Raw genomic sequence first — 15,878 nt, 5'->3', positions numbered from 1 at the left:
TTTCCCCTCTTGCCGTGAATGGTGCTGGCTGCATTTTGTCTTTCTTTACCCAGAGCCTCCAGACACAAGACTCCACTGGTATTAAATTCCCACCGTGTGCGACAGTATCCCTCCCCTGGTACACTGGGGAGTTTCTCTTTGCTGGTTGGGAATTTTCCGATGAGATGGTTTCTCATCGGAAAATGCCGATACACTGAAATCAAAGCCCTTTGTGGGAACGTACCAGTTTCAGGGAATCTTTCATGGGAAAATTTTCTTCAAACCCAGGCTGGAGCTTTCCGCCTGAAAAGTGTGAGCAAGGGTGCTCCGCATCCAACATCCCCATCACCTGGCAGAGCTGGCGGCCCCCCCGGGATGGGGACACTAACACCCCCTCTGTATTTTCTTCTCCTCATCTCCCCACTCCTAGGACCTCTCACCGTGAGGTTCACGTCTCTGCAAAGTCATGAGACTTATTTTACCTCTTATAAATGCTGTAATCCTCAGGGATACAGACCCTTCAGCCCCGTGGGCAGGACATTATCTTCGGCCACGGGGAAGGGCAGATCTGGATGTGAAGCCACACTCGCTGGCACGTGTCTCTTTCCAGATCACTTGTCCATTGGCTTTTCCTGAGAAAAACCGGGCAGAACCTTGGGTTTACGCTGAAGCAGGGCTGGAAATGGGCTCAAATTTGGGAGGAGTTCCCACCAGGGAGCCGAGCCCTGTCCTGCACAGAGCTCTAGCTCGCAGGGCAGTGTGGTGGCATGGTGGGGTTCACGAGTGTCCCCTCATCCACCGTGGCTTTCCCTTGTCCCTCACGGGCTCTGCGATGGCTGAGACAACAGCACCATCTTGTGCCTCTGCTTGGCCTGGGGAAAAAATTTAAGGGACAGCCCCGAAGCTCCCTCTCGTGGCTTCTGCATCGAGCAGGTCACACCAGCCAGGAGCAGATGTTTCTCTGCACATCCCTTGACATGCAGGGTTGTGAGAAGGTGTGAAGGCAAAGCAGACCTTGCTGCTTGCTTGCTTGTTTCCCAAACCAAAGCATTTCAGAGAAACCACTCCTGGGCACGGCAGGACATGGCATGTTCGTGCCTAGTCTGCCCCCAACTCCATCCACAGCAGCTGGGGTCCACGCGAGGACATCGTGCAGGCAAAGGTTTATCCTCCGGGCAGGCAAGTCTGGATTTGATAGCTCAGACCTGCTGCCGCAGAGCATGGCGCGTTATTTCAGGAGCTACCAGGTTTCCCTAAATTTGTTCCCCAAACACCATCTGAAGGGCTGTGGTCCTTCAAAAGATGTTCAAAGCCAAGGGAGGTGTCTCCATCCGTGACCTGCTGCTGCAGTGCTGGGGCCCGTTAAGCGCTAACCTTACAGGCAATATAACTTAAACTGACAACAAAGTTGGCAGTTCAAGGTTGTTTCAGGAGGATGCTTCCTGCAAACGTGCCATTGGAACGTTGACAGTGGCTGCAAAGGCTTTCAGCACCTGCGGTTTCAAAGCTGGCACTTTTAACCGAATTCGACGCAGAGCTGGGGGGGATCTGCTCATATGAAGTTGTCCCTATTCTTTCCCAAGTGATTTCTTCCCCTACTGCAACCACTTTCTAATTTCACATCGTGACGAAATTGGGTCCTTCTGAAGTTTTCCTCCAGAATGATCCAGAGGGCTGACAGATTGCAAAACCTCTTAGTGCCGTCTTATCTGCCAGCGCTTGTACCGCACTCCAGGCTAAATACAGCTGCTGCCGAGCAGAAACGATGAACTTTTTCTTAAGGACAATACGATCTACAGACCAAACGTAAGGAGCTTTTTAAAGGGTATTAGTAGCTTTAGATGCAGCTTTAGCTACATCTTTGCCACCCGAGAAAGGTAATGACAGAAGTCCTGTTCCCTCACACTAATCTTATACCTGAATGTTTCAGGGTACCTGATCTGCATTCTTCTCTCTCTCTCACCCACATAATTTTCCTCTCAAGCCACAATACAGAAGTGCAGTTTTCAGTCCTGTTCCCCTCCTTCCCTCTGTGCGATCTCACTTTTTCATTCCTAACCATTGCGCTGTGCAACCGTCCTCAGTCCTTCTGTGTCCTCTGCCTCCCACAAGCACGGGGCCCTCGCCTACGCTGCTCTCCAACGTGACAGAGATACTTCGCCGAGGCTGCCAGCCAGGATCTTACCACGCTTGACTAGCGCAAGCTTAGCATTGCGAGTTAAGCCTGCCTTCCCATGTCCTTCACCACGCACGCTGAACTTTCCAGGGAATATCGCGCCTGACGGCGTGCCAGCCTTGTTGTTCGCTATCGATGAGATAATGTCTCTTAAATCTGGATCCCTGACACGGGAGCGTTCAACCCCCTTTTGCTTGTGGCTGCATTCCAATTTCAGGACAGAAATGACCAGGAGAAATATGAGAGGTTAGTGACATTCTTGGCTTGGAAATCGTCAGCCTGTCGTGGAAAGGAATGTGATCAAAAAGAGACATCGCTGGTGTTTATTTCCAAGCCCTTGATGTGTGATGCACTTTAATACACGCTGTTCTAATGCAGCTTTTGGGCTTCAGGTGAACCTTGCCGAAGAGGGCGGAACAGGTTATTTTTGTTGGCGGAGCATATTGGGTCAAGAACAGCCCTTAAAAAGGATCGCAGCGCATCGTGCCTATTTATACCCTGGACGCCGTTTTCCTCAAGACAGGAGAGCCAAGGGATGGACAGGCCCTGCATCCTGCTTTTCCACGCAGGTGGTGGCAGGAACGTTGCCAAATGCCATTTTGAACGCCTGCCTCAAGGGATAGGGGGATTTTCAGACGCTCCATAGGGGCTGCTTTGGAGATGCACATGAATCTCAGATAAAGCTCTCGAAACAATGTGTTTGTGCTGAAGTGTGTTGAAAATGACAGCCATAAGCTAGTTTATTAGAATTCGCTTGCACGGACAAAAGCAAAAGCTTAATACAGCTTGATGGAGTGTACGGAGCCCAGAGCAGACTTGGTTCAATAAAAGCACATTGCCTTCTGAGATAGTGATGAAGTACACTGCTGGGAAGGCTCTTTAACAGTCAGTCACGCTGGGAAAGCTCTGGTCACTTCATCTTCATCACTTCGTCACAAAAGGAGCAACAAGAAGCAATCTCCATCCTCTCAGAGTTATTCAATGGTTCCAACAGCCCTTTTTCTAGAGGAGCAACTTCCTCTCCCAAGGCCACATCCAGAGGGGCATGGGAGGTAATCTGTGTGAGAAATAAAGCATGCTGTTTGTGTGTTGGTGTTTGCAGCGTGTGCGTGCTGGAGACAAGGGAGGAATCCAAGAATTTTTATTGGCCTAATCAGACAAAAACGTTGACGAGATCCCTACCGGCGCAGGAGCACGCTCCCGTTGCACAAACAAATTCCTCCAGTAGCCCCGACTGTACGGGCGGCAGATAGCATCAGAGCATCTGTCGAGAAGAGGAGATTACCGAGTGCTAATGCTCTAAGAGGCCTCAGTTCCCCCAGCGGCTGCAAACATGAGCAAACTAGAGAATATGTTGCAGACAGACCATCCGGCAGCATTTTCGCAACAAACAAGTCACAAGCGCTATCAGCCATCAGACGGAGGGCACTAGCTGTCAGCGGGAAGAAAGCTCAGCTCCGTTAGCTGCGTCAGGAGCAGGGCGTCCTGCATCCTGTGCCAGCCAGACACGGAAAGGATGAGCCATCAACCTGACAACCTCATCTTAAGTAATACAAGCTCAGCTTCCACGGCTCTTTCTCACCGTCCTATATTGCGATAGCTCCCGAGGCACCCAGAAATGGCATCGATTCTCCAGGGGACACGGCTCACAGCCGCCCTTATGGCACTGTGCCCATCACAGCCTTGCAGCAATCAAGTGAAGCTATTAAATATCAAGTACTTCCCATGAAGCTGACATTTCTAATCCCCGCGCTGCCTTCCCTTTTCACACACTGGTGGCTGGGGCCTTTCCCCACTGCGAGGGGCTTTTTTCCCCCCCACTATTTCTCCAGCCTTATTGCTCCCTCCCACTCGCAGCTCAGAATTAAAAGACATAATAAAGAGCCCTTGAACCGGAGGGGGAGCGTCTGGTGGGGGAAGAAAAAAAAAAAGCAGGTCCCTTGTTTGAGCCCGGGATTCATCTGCCTCTCCCCGCGGAGATAAAGAGGCCCTTTCACCCCAGCAACCAGAAGGTTGAAGCTGGATATGTGCTTACCAGCGCGGCCGTGGCTGGGAGCTGCCAGCCTGGGGTCTGACGGCAGTGACATTTCTACCTCAGATTAGATGGTACGGTGCAAAAACGCATTAGAGTTGCTGGGGAGACTGCCCCTTCATAAGGCTGCACGCTTGGGAGCGAGCCGCTGTAGCTATGAAACCGGACCATGGCGTGGCTTCAGCCCCTTTCTGCAGATTAAGGTTAATAAGAGCCTCCCCAGCCCGCCGTGCCCACCGCGCTCTCCCAGCAGAGAGCAGACCGGACGGAGGTGGGAGCCCAGCGCCTCTAATATCCCCACTGGCGAGCGCGCTGTGCCCCTGCTTTTGTTCTCCACTTCTGCCCAGTGATTTTCATTACAAATATCCTCTTATCATGCACGCATGGGGGGAGAGGGGAAGGGGACCGGGCCCACACAAAGAGAAAGAAAAGGCTGCTTGCTAGAAAACCAGTAATTACAGGGCTCGGGCTTTCCTTACGGAGGATTCATACGGATTCGACATGGCAGTGTTTCACACATACGGCCCCTCCGGGGGCGAGCTCCTGTTTTGATTTCATTATAGGCAAGCTGGGCTGCCAGGGGAACTTTTGCCCCGAAATGAGTTCCCAAAAGGGGACAGTTGCACTTCTTTTATTATTTGCTTTGAAAGCAGTTTCGCTGCGGCTCCCAGAAGCCTCTGCGTTTGCTCGGGCGCACGATGGGAGAGCACAAATGCCATGAGTTGGCCTGTCATCGCAGCGCTGCTGCTGCCCTTAAGTATGGGAAACCTTTTTATACATGGTCACCACCTATTTTAGCAAAATCTGTATGTGTTGACTCTACCCCTCAAATGTCTCCTAACCCCACGCGTGACTTGTGAAGGCCGTGCTTTCAAGGTGCTTATAAAGATAAGCAAATTCTCAGTTTGTCCTTTTACAAGGGAAGTAAAACATCACCCACCTATAAATGGATGTAAGGAAAGCCTTGCAGGACCAAAACTTGACCTTTTGTACTCACTTGCTATAGGTATTGCGTGATTTTCTTCAGTTCAAGCTGAACGGGTTAGCAAAGTACCCAGAGTTTTGCAGAGTTAGGATGTCTGCACAGCTCTGGGTCAGGTTACCAACCCGGTTTTACAGCTGGGTGAAATGATGGCTCAGAACAACCAGGCCAAGTTCATGCTGGAGGTCCAAAAGAAGAGGAAACCAAACTGCCTCCTCCCTGCTCAAAGCGCGTGTTAGCAACAGACACCCCTCCTATTCACTAACGCATGCTTGTATATTGTACACAAAGCTGAAAGGGGGCCTGTTTGGGGTAATTGTACACAATTCCTCTGGGGAATGTATCTTGGGGCCAGTTTTTCACCTTCCTTGGTGCTTTGCCAAGAACTCTGGGACATTTGTAGGACACCTCGCAGTGGCAGGACTGATGACGAGAGCCAGAAAACTCCATAGGAAAGATGTTTCTCCCATTAGCGCATGCACTTTTAGGCAAGCTACCCTGATCCTTTGTGCTTTTATGATGTGCACAAGACAAGGACCAGCACATCAATCCACTCTGCAATCTCAGAGGTGAGGTACAATCATTTGATGACAAATACTATGAAATCTGCTGTCATGGACAGAGCCCCATAGTACTACAAGTCACTCCTGTCCCTGAAAGATCACAAACGCAACATTTACCTGTGTACTTCTAGGTGCCTGGATCCATTATTCTTGGGCCAAATGCAAAGTGCGGAGTTGGACTGTAGCTTAGGTTTCAGGTAACCCCAATCTGCTACTAAAAATGAGTCCCAGGTTTATGGTTTGGCTCCTCATAAAGACAGGACCATTTGCAAAACTCAGACCCAAGCCCGGCATTTGGTTTCCAAACATGCTGAATTTTGCTTTGGTTCTGTCTCTTAATTCCCATCGTCTTTTCTTTCTCTCCTTATTTACTTGTTAATTTCCATGGGTCTTAATTTCCTGCACCCCGAGCCCCGCTGAGACCAGCCTTTGCCTACATGGGATTGCACGCTACAGCCCTTCCCTCTTCGGGGAAAGGTCAGGAACGGAGGTTTAGTATGCCGAGAAGAAAGGCAGCAGCAGACAGACAGAGAGCACTCATAAAGATCTGGCTGTGAGCCTCTCTGAGAAAATGTCAGGTTGGGGAGGCTATAATAGCTTTAATCTGCAGTACAAGGGGATTAAAAGACTCGTTCTCACAGGACAAAAGAGAAAGGAGCGGAGCGGAAGGAGCGGAACAAGAGGAGAATGAAGGCTGCAAGGGGAGGAAGGGAGAAAGTTAAAGAGCTCAACTATAAAGAGCATCGGGATTTTAAGAGCTCCGTCTTCTAACGTAATAAATGTGAAGTGGCCTGCATGGAAAAGGGGCTTTAGCCAATGGCTTTGCTTTTGCTTTTTCACACTAAGCACACACACTTCAGCCTTCTTCAATCAAGGCAACTTGTTATGTTTGGCTTTGTTGATTTTCAGGGGCAAAGGAGTAGGAGGGGGAAACAGAAGGTTAATGAGGCTCTGCCAGATGCGACACTCCAGAGAAGCGGTGGGCATTATATTTTTTAAACAGTGGTTTATGGTCTTTGATCCTCACCCCTGCTGTCCCTCTTCCAGCACGTCCCTCAAACCCTCCTTGTCCTCAAGGGCCGTGGAAGAGCAAAGGGGCCTGGGAACAGGAAGGAAGTACGGCAAATTGCGGGACGCTCTCCTCAAGTACTGCTTGAGCAACCTTTTCAGCCGCTCAGCGAGGCCAGGAGATGAAGTGAGCGTAATTGAAAGGGTAAGGAAAGAAGGCGACTTTAAATACTTTTCAAAAGGGAAAAAACAACCCAATGCATCAATTGCAGGAGATGTAAGGGCCACCAAGCCACCAACACGGACAAGCGAGCTGCGCTCCAAAAGGGAAACCAGGTACTCAAAGCCAGCTTCTAGCATTGCTCACGTACTGCAGGAAACAGAGTTTCTTAGGACTGGATGCTAACCTCGAAGCAAGGCAGGACTGCCCCGCTAGATTAGCAGGGAGGTTTGGACATATTTACATTAGGACACTGCCAATGTTCTCCCTGAAGACAAGAGGTCTCTTCCCCCACCTGGAAGCAAGGACATACTTTAGCCTTCAAAAATCTTTGAAGAAATGGCAACATGGGAAGGTAAGGCAACCACCCAGGAGTCCTGTGTTTCCTCCCATTAACACACTCACCACCCTAAGGCACTCCGAGAAGAGAGAAGCGGGTTTCTAGCAGTCCACTGGGTTAAACAGGACTGAACCCCTTGCTCTGATCTTTTATGTTATCCACCCTCTCAGCTCAGGGGGAGAGATGCTCCAGGACACCACCAGGCAGTCAGATGTCTAAGGCAGGTTGTCTCGACTATTTTAGCAGCTCAGCATAGTGCTGGGGGCTGGCTAGTGCTCTGTGCACAAGTTGTACTCAGAGGGAAAAAAATAAGACTTTGTAACATAATAAGCAAGTTCCAGACAGGAATTAGAGTATAGCATATCCAGTGGAGACAGGGGGCTGGAGTGGCATTAAGGTAGGAAGAATATAATTACCTGAACTGGACTGCGGCCAGGATAATGGTATTAATTTATTTCAAGGAAGCCAGAAGTGCCAAAACCTGGATTTTACATTTAAATCCAGAAGATGGCAAATCACAGCATCCTGATTCCATTCTTCCAACTTTCGGCTGGAAGGAGAGGTCTCCTGATAGGTTTTCACCCCTAATGCCTACCGCCTGTGGCCACAATGGGAAAGCTCACCCTCAGCTTCATTTGGGAAGCCCGATGCCACCCCAGCGCAAAGCCCTGTAGCTACCGATGCTCTGCTACAAGGCACACATCACCGAGGCAATGCCTGCACCTCGTGGTACAGACAAAACATCACCCCACTCCCTCTAACTCGCCCGCAGGCAATAAAGCCACACTCAGTCACAAATATAGTCACAAGCAAGCTCTCTCGAGCGTAGCCCCTAGTTCGATCTGCTATTAATTACCCACTGTTCTGCAGAGATAAATGCTTAATCCTCTGGCTGTTGACACTGGAAATGGACCAATCTACCCTGGGGTGGATATTATACAGGGGAACTTGGCTTCAGCTATGATCCCCACATCATGTGCTGTACAAATGTTCACTGGCTTGTAGGTAATGGATTTCATAGGGTGTATGGGATTTTTCCATGGCAGAGCTAATCCAGAATAATACATGACTCAAGCATTCATTGTATCAGGTTTTTCTTCCTCCCTCTATTTTTTTCTTCGACGTCATATTTCAAATTTCATGTGGAATTTCTCATTTTCATTCTCTATTTCCTTATAGCTTACCAGCTTTCCTCCTCCAGGACCGATATCATGGTGAACTTCCTAAGCAGCGGTGCCCAAGGGATGTGGAGATGGGTCTGCACAATCCCTGCTTCTCTGAATCTCTTTCACTTTCTTCCAGGAGAAAGGCCAAAGATCTCCACATCGCTTCTCTGGTTTCACACTCACTGGAAAGCCTAAATCAAGAAGTTCGCTTGTCAGGAAGAAGGAAGCCATGCTGATGCTACCAGAGATGGGAAAACTGTTTTTCTGACCAAGCTGCTAAGAACTTTGGTCTTTCCCATGTCTGAACAGTCCCACTGATGCCACTGTGTGCCAGGAGGGCAAACCACTGTCTCAGACCCACTGTCACCAGCCCTGCTGCCCTAGCCAGGCATTTCAGGACACTTGGGGAGATCCCTGCTCCCCCATTCCCACTCCCACCTGGGCTTTCTTGCCTCTCCTCTACCTGCTCTGCTTTTCCCTTCCCAAGGGCTGTCTCACAGGCCGTTACTTGGCAAAGGTGAATTTTAAACCCAAACGCAGAAACAAGTTTGAAACAGAGTATTATTGTACACCGAGTCAGAACATAAGTCACAAGTACTTGGGAGCACCGGTTTGCTCCCCATTTAACAACAAAATAGGTTTTCAAGACAGCGCTCTTCTACACAGACTTGAACGGCTGCACCCACAAATAGCTGATACAAGGGCTTGAATACAGGAAATACAACAGGGAGTCAGTGCACGGTGGCACTCTTTTTTCTTCCCTGAAAACACAGTCAAAAAACCAAGCTCTGGCTCAACACAACAACTACTATTTAGCTTATGGTGGTGCCTTGAAGCTCTGTACCACTGCACTCTGTGTTGTACATACACACGAGCAGCCCCTGCTTCCAGGGACCTTGCAGTCTAACTAACCAATGCTGGGGGAAACTGAGGCAGGGGGAAATTAAATGCTTTCCTCGATGCCACATAGTCAGCGAGCGGTGGGGTGGAAGCAGATAGCGTGTGTCCAGTAGGACCTAGAGAGCTGAGCACCCACCTGAACCGTGTACTGCTCTACACCTAATATGACAGAAGCCTGCAACTTTTTCTTGAGATCAAATTTGGCCACTCTCACCACCCTCCCTTTAGCAAGAGGTGGCTAGAGCCATCTGCACAAATTCCTGCAGAAAAAGGGAGCTTGCTGGGAGTACGACACACACAGAGCGAGTTAAAAGTTTTTCTGTTGGCCTTGTCTGTTTTACCAAAGCAGCATTTCTGGTCTTAGTCCAATGGAAATACACTTTTAGCCCACCTGAATGCAGAAGTTTGCCTTTGTCACTGTCGTACTCAATTTAATCTGAAAATTATAGTGAGGCAAAGAACTGGCGTTAGAAAAAAGTTGAACTTTTTCTTGGATTTTGTATTCCTTAACAAGAAGATACAGAGAGGAGCTACTTGTTCCTACACTGTTCCTGGGCAGCTTCACCTTGGCTGTGGGAATGGACTAAGATCTATGAAGGAGAGAATGGGAGTTTGAAGCCTAGCCAGTAAGAGCATGAGAAAGGGCTCCGGCAACCCTGGTTTCTGTTTTCCTCGCTCTAAGAAAAGAAAGGGGGTTCTAGTGATTAAAACAAAGATCTTGCAATCCAAACTGCTGGGGTTTGTTGCCGACTCTGCTGCTGACTTCAGAGCGTATGCAAGTAAACCTACTTCATCTCTCTCTGCCCCAGCTCCTCCCACGTAAACTCAGAGGAGATGTTGCTACTTCGCCACGTGAGCAAGTCTGCAAAACGCAGGCTTCGAGGCCCCTGCGTGAAAGGTACAGAGGACGCACAGACCGAGCAGTTGTCTGGTACAACCACAAATCATTGTTGCACCGTCCCAGAAAAGCGCTGGCTCTCAAGCTACGCTCCTTAGAGCCTGCCAGCAGAAATCGCAAATTATTTCCATCAGGAGGATTGAATATCGAGTCATTTGCATAATTTCAGAGATCAGGGTTAACGGCAGGGATGTTAGGGCCTTCTGGCAAAGGAGAAATGTAAGCTCGTCCTTCCAACGCCACATTCAGTGTCTGTAAGGACTGTGCTAGACTTTTGCCCTCACGTGGAGCTGGCAGTGCATAGTTTGCAGTACATCTCTGAATGATCCTTTTCAGCAAACAGTCTCTTAGTGATATCGCTAATCAATAGCAGACTACAATCTTGGAGCTCCAAGCCCATAAAATTAACAAGGAAGCAATAGCAAGCAAGCACACCAAGAGCATCTGGGAAGCCACCAAGCACAACAGGGCTATGCTACATCATCCCTGGCTGATGGCTCCTTCTCCTACTGCCTTCTCCCACTCCTCAAGACAGCTGATATAGTAAATGGAAATCGTAGAAAAAGAAGGGAAACAGGAGCATGGCAGCGAAGGAGAGGGTGAAGTGGCTGCTCCAAGCAGATATTGCGCTTAAGGATATATAGGAGTCCTGCTTCTCAACCTGCTGCTCAGCCATTTGGGATTATCCCATATGGAGCATTCTCCAACCTTTGCCTCATCTACTCTTAAGCTACTTAACGCACGTGCTCCCTCCTTTTCCAAGCAGGTGGCAAGTCTACCATCTCAAAAGTGTCATTGCTGAGAAATGGCTCTGATAAGCGATGCAAAACTGCTTTGCTTCATTACATTGGATTCTGCCTAGTCTTGGGATGTCCTTGGAGCTCCCTAAAAATATACCTGCTGGCAGCAAGCTAATCCTTCCCTGTATTTTCACACAATACACGCACACAAACAACAGAAGCATAAAGAAGCACACACCGCCGTGTGTCCACTATTAAGCAGGTGCCTCTGGAAAGAGCAGCGTCTCTGCTTTCAGTAGTACGCGTGTTGGAGTTACATGACATTCTCTCCAAAAATGCCACAGAATATCCAGCTCCAAGAAACAGCAGGCTACGTGAAATGCACTGTTTGGTACTGTAACACGGAAACTAGCCATCGTCCTGCATGCTTCCCTCTTGCGAAGTCTCCTCTTCTAAGCGCTTTAATCTGTAGAAAACACCAGGAGCAGCGTCCCCTTGATCAGCAAAGTCCAGCACTGGTCAGTTCATATTTCTCCCAGGAAATACACCAAAACAGGTCACCAAACTGGTCTATTGGTGTATATTCTCCGTGTCCATATTCTCCGTGTCCATTTGCCCTCTCACAAACCTGACAGCCGGGCAGCATAAGCCTGCAAAACCACTCAAGTCTTGGATGACCCGGAAAAGCAGCTGCCAAATTGACATGCCATTCTGTGCTGGGTGGCACTGAACATCATGACCTGACAAGCTTTCTAGAGCCCTCTGCACACAGCTGTTGCAATAGCAGTCACAGTAAACCAAACCACGGTGACATAGCAATCCACAACAGAGCTAAGGTGGTGCTCTCAAGCCCATCGCTGTGGTCTAACCTGCTGGCTGTCCATGACACACGTCCAGTATTCCTCCTGGGCTCAGACATGCTCACTCCTCTTCCAGAGCTTGCTGTGACAAGCACTTTTGTGTGGGAGCTGATTTACTTGCTGTGTGTCACGTGTGGGTCAGCTCCTTTTCTCCTGTGCCTTCCAGGTGACAGCCTCTGGGACTAAAACGTGACTCAGCAGGCAAAACACACGGTAATCCTGAAGTCCAGCTAAGCTACTATTCTGCTGTAGCCTGGGGACAGTTCTCTTTTCCAGGACCACAGTCTACCCTGCTTGCATCCTGCTGTTCAGGCAGCAGAATATGCCAGAACGAGACCATATCAGAGCAGTGGCAGCAGGAGGCCCCTTATCTTTGTCCCTAAGGCAGGACAGCAGCTTTGATTTCTGTACTGCTTTCAACCTCCCAGTTATATGGGCAGTGGGGATGGGTGCCTGACGCTGACTTCAGGGCTATCAACACATCTCCACGCTCCACTCTCTCCCCGTCTTCCTTCTGGTAAAATGGATGGTGCAGCGTAGGCACACGGCAGGCTGCTTAGAGAGCAGGGACAGCATTTGGTCCTCCCTTCACCTCTCCTGGAGAAGCATCTATCAACAAGATACAGCCACATCAAGTCTCTGCATGCCAATGCTAGGAGGAGCCTGAGGCCACAAAAGCAAACCTTATGTGCTGTCTGCCTTTGGATGTTAGAGATGTTCAGAAATGTGGGGCAAGACAACAGGGTTTGTGGGCAGCCTGCATATCCTTCTCGGACTGTCCAGCTCAGCAGAGGTCAGGCATCTTCATTCCAGGCTCTCCAGCAGGTCAGCAATGGAACAGATGCTACACAGCAGAAAAGCATCTTCAGCCCCTGCCACTGGGTTTAATCCATCACCCAGCCAAAACAGAGAAGCCTGGAAGCAGCCTCATTTAGCACTGGCTAGAAAAATTCTTTACAAGAAGCTCCCAGACATGTTCAGTAAACACTGAAAATCAAATCATCTCATGCCTGTGGCTGCTTCTCTCCTCCACTGCTGGCTACACCAGCCCTGGTTAATGTGCTGAAATGCCTGCTTTGTCCAGGCCACTAGAGGCAGACGGCGCGACAGCTGCGGTCTCAAGCTCATCGCTGGAGCCCTTCAGAACCAAGAACTCCAGCAGAATGTCCAAGAGGCAGAAAACCAGGTGCCTGAAATGGAGAGAAGACAAAGCTTAGGCTGGTCAGGGCACAGCAGAGCTGGGAGATTGGCTCCAGACACGCAAAAGCCAAAGCTCACACAAGGAAGAAGTATTCTGACAGCCATCAGGGGAAAGACAAAAGATCTCGTACCCTAGAAGAAATCTTTCAAGGGATGGTTCAGGTTTTTTTCCACCCCCCAAACCAGTGGGTGTTTGAAGCTGCTGAGCAGCACAGAAAACACAAATGCATCTCCTGGAGAGAGGTGGCACATGCATTTCTCTGCACTTAATCACAAAAACATTGCTTTCCAAATGCACAGTGATGGGTATCCAGAAAAACACTATCTACACATATATGCAGCTCCCTAAACTCCTCTAAAAACAACAAACTAAACCAGGTTTCATCTTATTTCCTCTGACAGTCCCCTGACATCCACAAACTAAGCAGGCCCAACAACATAATTAACAAGACTGGCTCAATGATCTCCAGCCAGACCGAGGTCCTAGACATGCACCTTCATAATAAGCCAGCCAGGTGCCCTTTGATAGTATAAGCCTATGATAATTAGCCAGGTAAGTTCTGTGCCAAGAAGCTGGCAGTGTGAATCTCACGGCGAAGCCCTGACGGTAGCTTACAGGCCCCACAGCAAAGGCTATCAGGGTAATGAGACTATAGTCCATGTACCTGTTTATCACAGGCCGGCCCAGGGACTCCAGTACCAGGTTCCAGCTCATCCGACATTTACTGGTTCCAAGGATTTCTTGGATCACATCTGTCAACATCAGAGACAAAGCTTTAGGAACTGCACATTTCCACAGTAGTAAAACAGGGTCAGGTCTTCTGCTGGTGGGTACTAAATCAAAGTTTGTGACAGTGCTCTGAGCTTGAGGCATCTCATGCCCAACATTACCAGGACTGAAAACAGCCAGGGACAGGATTAGAATGCCAGAAAAGCATTCCAGCCTGGAAGGGCATATACTGGTAGTGCTTTTTCATCCCCAAAGGAGAGTAAGGGCCCCTTACACTGCAGCAAGGAGTTAAAAGTTCAGACTGCACTCACATGGATTAGGCAGCAGCTGCTTTAATGCCAAAGGTCCCCGTGTCAAACTTCAAGAGAGGGAAATCCAGTGCAGCTGGGCTCATGATTTCAGTCCAGTGGAAAAGCCACTCTTCAGAGCGAGAAGCCAAAGGCTTTGCCTTACGACTCTTCCCAGCAATGGTATGCTTTGGCAACAGGTGGAAGCACAGCGTGGCGCTGGCTTTCCTGAGCCCTACCTCATTTGAGGTGGCTCAGCGGGAACTGCACCACCAGCACTAAGCACAGAGTATGCGGCCACTCTGCTTCTGGGTATCACCAAGACACACGTCTTTTCTCTCTTGAGCTGTGCTGCTCCTCAAATGGTTATGCAAACTATCTAGAACTGGGAAACTGTGGTTTTTGCTTGCAGGAAACCATTCAAACCTCAAAGGTCACGAACATTTCCCACTGCCTTGGCACAAGCAGGCTCCATCTCTGTGTTTAACCACATTTCCAGAGATGCCAATGCACTGGAGGGTTCCCCAGCCACCCATACTGCTCCTTTCTCAAGGGCAGCTGACGTGTCCCCGGGGCACACTTACGAGGCAAGATGCCCATCAGGCTCTGCAGGGCCTGCTCTGCTGCTGCTTTCTTCTGTTCCTCTGTCCTGGCTGGTTTAGGCACTGCTGGCAAAACTCCTCCAGGCCAGATGGATTCCTGTAGCAACTGGAGGTACTGGACCCAACGCTGGGTGCAGGTCAGGTTAACCACCTGGACTTCCAGCCACCTGTGGGCACAGGGAGAGAGAGAAAGAGGTCAGGAAAAGCCAGGAAAAGGCTTGGTACCAACTCAGAAGCTTTCCTCCCATCAGAGGCCCTGGAGAGAAATATCAGCTTGCTGGGTTAAGTTAACATGCGGCTTCCAAGTCTATACGTTAAACATTTTCACAAGTATTAATTAGCTGAGTTTCCCCATGCACCAGAAGTATGTATATGATACCCATCTTATAGACAGAAACACTAATGCAAAGTCACAGTGGAAAAGCAAAAGCCAGGAAAACCTCCATCGCCCTGCTGCCCGCAGGAAACCAAATGAGTAACTGGTCCCTAAAGGGAGCATGGCTGAGGGATCTGACTGGCCTTAACCTAAGTTATGTCTATGCACAAGCAGCTGAGACAGCTGGGAGAAGCACCAGAATTGGTGTTTTAACTTGAAAACAACTGCTGTGACTGACTGGAAGGACATGAGCATGGTCTGGCAACCTCTGCTCCTCTCGTCAGTCCTTCTGCTACCTAGAGTCAAGGGTATCTCACCTGGAGACCAAAACACATGCTCCCAGGATGGCAAGGCACAAATATCCTGCTGCTTCCCTGCTGTCCAACCCTGCTCCATCCACTGGTGGCAGGCAATGAAATCATCGCCGCTCCCATCCAAAACCCCACGCTGCACATCTATTAAAAGGAAAGTTAGGTACCTGCCAACAAAACTGCTGGTCGACCCTCCTGCTAGGCCAAGACTGTGCCCTTTATACGGTAACAACCTGCAAATCCCGAGGCTGCGGGAACGCCACTCCACATAAGGGCTCAGAGACGTTTCCAGCCTGCACGGGGGAGATGTGTCCGCACCACCCAAGTGCTGGCCAGGGAAAGTTTCTAAATCAATCATGCAGACCCTATTTCCCAGACGTGAAGTCACTTCCCTGTGTAATAGCAAAAGCCACAGCCGTCAGTCAAAACTCGCCAGTGCTTAAAATCATTCCCCCTGGAATAAAGAGAGGTCAGCAGAAAAATCCCTGACACCACAGAGGCCAAGAGG

General features: G+C 49.5%; 1 protein-coding gene across 16 annotated transcripts in view; it reads right to left on the bottom strand.

Annotated features, from left to right (window-relative positions):
* The window catches only part of SNX19 (sorting nexin 19), a 136,279-nt gene that overhangs the window by 98,754 nt on the left and 21,647 nt on the right, over positions 1 to 15,878 (bottom strand). For 9 of the 16 annotated variants that reach the window (XR_005932964.1, XR_003924607.1, XR_005932963.1 and 6 more), the window contains exons 9-11: positions 14,666 to 14,850; positions 13,730 to 13,817; positions 8,485 to 8,657 (exon numbers count right to left, since the gene is read on the bottom strand). Coding sequence is in view for 3 of the 16 variants with exons in the window: in XM_041125259.1 (XP_040981193.1) it covers positions 8,510 to 8,657; positions 13,730 to 13,817; positions 14,666 to 14,850 (421 nt within the window). In the remaining 13 variants the exon portion in view is untranslated. Of the gene's footprint in view, positions 1 to 1,992; positions 7,256 to 7,365; positions 8,658 to 9,009; positions 13,055 to 13,729; positions 13,818 to 14,665; positions 14,851 to 15,878 lie in introns of those variants that run through there. The other 7 variants (XR_005932970.1, XM_041125259.1, XR_005932972.1 and 4 more) reach the window with 7 other exon arrangements.

This window comes from Aquila chrysaetos, chromosome 8, assembly GCF_900496995.4.
Source record: "Aquila chrysaetos chrysaetos chromosome 8, bAquChr1.4, whole genome shotgun sequence".
Classification (NCBI taxonomy): domain Eukaryota; kingdom Metazoa; phylum Chordata; class Aves; order Accipitriformes; family Accipitridae; genus Aquila; species Aquila chrysaetos.
This window is presented reverse-complemented; position numbering and strand designations above follow the sequence as displayed.